The sequence below is a fragment of the Drosophila miranda genome, assembly GCF_003369915.1.
Source record: "Drosophila miranda strain MSH22 chromosome Y unlocalized genomic scaffold, D.miranda_PacBio2.1 Contig_Y1_pilon, whole genome shotgun sequence".
NCBI lineage: Eukaryota > Metazoa > Arthropoda > Insecta > Diptera > Drosophilidae > Drosophila > Drosophila miranda.
The window spans coordinates 25,532,114-25,535,713 of NW_022881603.1; the positions used below are offsets into that span (position 1 = coordinate 25,532,114).

At 45.7% G+C, this 3,600-nt stretch overlaps 1 protein-coding gene across 1 annotated transcript; it reads left to right on the plus strand.

The window, feature by feature from the left end:
* The first annotated feature begins 2,678 nt into the window (after positions 1-2,678).
* LOC117190962 (accessory gland protein Acp29AB-like) lies at positions 2,679-3,353 on the plus strand. Its single transcript, XM_033395953.1, has 2 exons — positions 2,679-2,774; positions 2,834-3,353. The coding sequence occupies exons 1-2, from the start codon at positions 2,700-2,702 to the stop codon at positions 3,332-3,334; spliced, it is 576 nt and encodes a 191-aa protein (XP_033251844.1). The 5' UTR covers positions 2,679-2,699; the 3' UTR covers positions 3,335-3,353.
* The last annotated feature ends 247 nt before the right edge of the window (positions 3,354-3,600 follow it).

Sequence of the window (3,600 nt, forward strand, 5' to 3'; positions counted from 1 at the left end):
GTGTTAGAGAGAGACAGAGCGAGAAAGAATGAAATTGTTTTCTTGATTCTGGCTATACTATTTATACGATCTGGTTGAGATTTCACATTCTAGAACATATAGTCATCCTCTACGATTCTGCGTTTTTGGTTTTATCGTATCTTTAAAAATGTGGATGCCACAGATTTTCGTCCTTTGTGGGGCGGAAGTGGGCGGGGCGAAGTTTTGAAATATTTTTGTAGCAGTGCCTTTTCACAGAAGTCTGGATCCAAAACATCGTTGCTCTAGCTCTTATAGTCTTTGAGCACTAGGCGCTGAAAGGGACGGACAGACGGACGGACGGACGGACGGACGGACGGACGGACGGACGGACGGACAGACGGACAGACAGACAGGACTCAATCGACTCGGCTATTGATGCTGATCAGGAATATTCATACTTTATGGGGTCGGAAACGATTCCTTCTGGACGTTACACACATCCACTTTTACCACAAATCTAATATACCCCAATACTCATTTTGAGTATCGGGTATAAAAATAATAACGAGGGGGAACGGTGTGAGTTGCTGCGGACACCGCAACTCTACAGTTATACCCGATACTAAGTCAGTATGGCTCTCCTCCGGCAGACGCCGCTAATGTTGAACGACACGACAAAGAGTGCGTGCGAGAGAGAGAGAAAATCAGTCTGAGTGTGACGTCGGGCGCTGCGTAGCCAGTGCAAATTGATTTGTTCCTTTTGGCTATAAAAATTATCTGATCTGATACACATTCAGCAATCTGATAGATATGGTCGTTATCTATGATTCTGCGTTTTTAGTTTTCTCGAATGTGCAATATTGTGGATGCAACAGATTTTCGTTCTTTGTGTGGGCGAAAGGGGGTGGGGCGAAATTTAGAGATATACGTTTTATAGTGAGATCTAACAGGAGTGCGGATACTAAATTTGGTTACTCTAGCCTTAATAGTCTCTGAGATTTGTGAATATCCCCAGATTTTCGTCCTTTGCGGGGGCGGAAGGGGTTGTGGCGAAATTTTGAAACAAACTCGTCTCGGTCCGATATGTTAGGAGGGTGGATACCAAATTTTGTTGCTCTAGCTTTTAAAGTCTCTGAGATCTAGGCGCTAATGTTTTACTCTAAGCAAAGCCACCTATGCTACGTATGTGTTAGAGAGAGACAGGGCGAGAAAAAATGAAATTGTTTTCTTGATGTTTGCTATAATAATAATACGATCCAATTCAGATTCTGCAGTCTAAAAGATATGGTCATTCTCTACGATTCTGCGATTTTTGGTTTTCTCATATCTTTAAATTGTGGATGCCACAGATTTTCGTCCTTTGTGGGGGCGGAAGTGGGCGGGGCGAAGTTTTGAAATATTTTTGTAGCAGTGACATATCACAGAAGTCTGGATCCAAAACATCGTTGCTCTTATAGTCTTTGAGCACTAGGCGCTAATAGGGACGGACGGACGGACAGACGGACAGACGGACAGACAGACAGGGCTCAATCGACTCGGCTATTGATGCTGATCAAGAATATATATACTTTATGGGGTCGGAAACGATTCCTTCTGGACGTTACACACATCCACTTTTACCACAAATCTAATATACCCCAATACTCATTTTGAGTATCGGGTATAAATAGCTGCAAGCCATGCGTCAAGCAACTACTTCACTCGCACTGGCTGCTGGGCCTAGATCTGGTCGAACCCTTCTTGTGGCATCCAGAGGGTTGATGCACTGCATCGCTTCCAAATGAAATAAATCAAACTAGACAAACAAACAGGCAAACAAGGGGAGAAACAAATATATAAACAAACAAACAAATAGACGCAACTTTCGAGAGGAAAGCGTCAACAAGCGGCAGCAACAATGAACCGTATAAAGGGGAGAACCCTCCACTGTTCTCCCCTTTATACGGTTCATCTAAGACAGTTTCCATGCCACTATTGGTTGCTACTCTGTTGCCACAGAAACGTGAAATGGGTCGATGGGTCCTTAAGTTTCTAGAACTACGAATGAAAGGACACCATCGAGAGGTTTCGAGAGAGGTTTGCTTCAAAGTTTCATTCTTTCGAAAGTAAGTGCTGATCACTAAAAAACCCACATCCATCCCTAAATATATATACTGATCATTGTAATAATTCCAAACCCAAAACGACTAAGAGTCCCGCAAAATGCTTGCGCGATACGATTTTGTATCGCAAAACTCTCGCTAACGAGCTCGCAAGCGACAGTTTTGCCAGAGGAAAGTCCGCTGCGACTGCGCTGCCGGCCTAAAGCCAGAAAAAAGGCAGCAAGCCTTCGTGTGGCTCCGGCAATTCGCTTTCGGTCTTATGGCTATCTGTCGACAGATGATACCGCAAAAGGCTCGAAACGATATCGCAAAAGGCTCGAAAAACGAGCTCGCAAGCGATAGTTTTGCCAGAAGAAACTCCGCTCGCTGCAAAAGTGTCGCAAACGTTTAATTTGCGAGCTATCTTAAGTGCTACTTTCTTTGCCACAAACTGAACGAAACAAGTATCATATTTCCATCATAGGCAGGTCCGAATGCGAGCGTTTTGTCGGGTCAAGTCTCGCTTTTGACTCGTTTTGTTTGCTGGGTTCCTATTTATATAATAAATGTGCGATATGGATATCAGTTGTACTGGAGGCACTTTTGAGTGAAGTCATTTCATTCCAAACGTTTGCTTTGAGCGGTCGAGCAAACAGAATGTCAAAGTTCGCTTCTCTACTCGTCTCCGTGTTGATTGTTGTGCATCTGCAGGTGTCTTTGGCAAATGTTTCGGTGAGTGGGAGTTCTGGATACGTGCTGGCATTCTCGATTCAACTGGAGCTTACTTCTAGCTAGAGGACGCCTCGTTGTCGACTCAGACAACCGAAAAGCAGTGCGGTGGATATTGCTTTAACTCTCTGAAGCCCATTCTGGACCACATTGCTGTCAATCAAGAGCGATTGAATGCCTGCGACGCCAGCAAGCTGGAGTGCACGGCCAGGCTGGACAGGATGGAAGGCCAAGTGGCACTCCTCCAGGAGAAATTATCCACAATCGAAGCAGCGAAAGAGGCCCCTGGGGGCAAGAAAGTGAAGAAACTCGATGGCTTTGTGCAGATCGGCTCGAGATTCTTCTACATCGAGCAGCATCACGTGGTCAATTGGTTCTCCGGCACGAATATATGCCGTCAGATGGGTGGCCATCTGGCGAGTCCGAGAAGTGGGGAAGAGTTCAGCGGCCTTAAGGAAAAGCTTACAAAAGGCCGGTACTATTGGCTGGGCATATCCGACTTGGCCAATGAGGGCGTGTTTCGATCGCAGGCCACGGGAAAAATGGCTGCTTTTCTCAAGTGAGGCTCCGGGGAACCCGACAACCACGAAAATAAAGAACATTGTGTAGAGCTTCGGTCCGATCGTGACTTCTTGATAAATGACAACATATGTACAGTGACGATGTATTTCGTTTGCGAGGCAGGCGATGATTCATAGTTAGTTCCCTCTCCGGAGAGCATTCCAACAACATCCGGCAGCTGATAGTTGAGGGGGCTATCAACAGCGGCCGCTGCTTGAGAAATGAAACGAGAAAACCACCGCCGAAGTCTCCACAACCACGAAGATCA

What these genes read in the sequence shown, in the direction of transcription:
- LOC117190962 (XM_033395953.1), top strand. Translation starts at nt 2,700, where the DNA reads ATGTCAAAGTTCGCTTCTCTACTCGTCTCCGTGTTGATTGTTGTGCAT. An exon ending in TGTCTTTGGCAAATGTTTCG is followed by an intron (nt 2,775 to 2,833) that starts GTGAGTGGGAGT and finishes GCTTACTTCTAG; the next exon opens with CTAGAGGACGCCTCGTTGTC.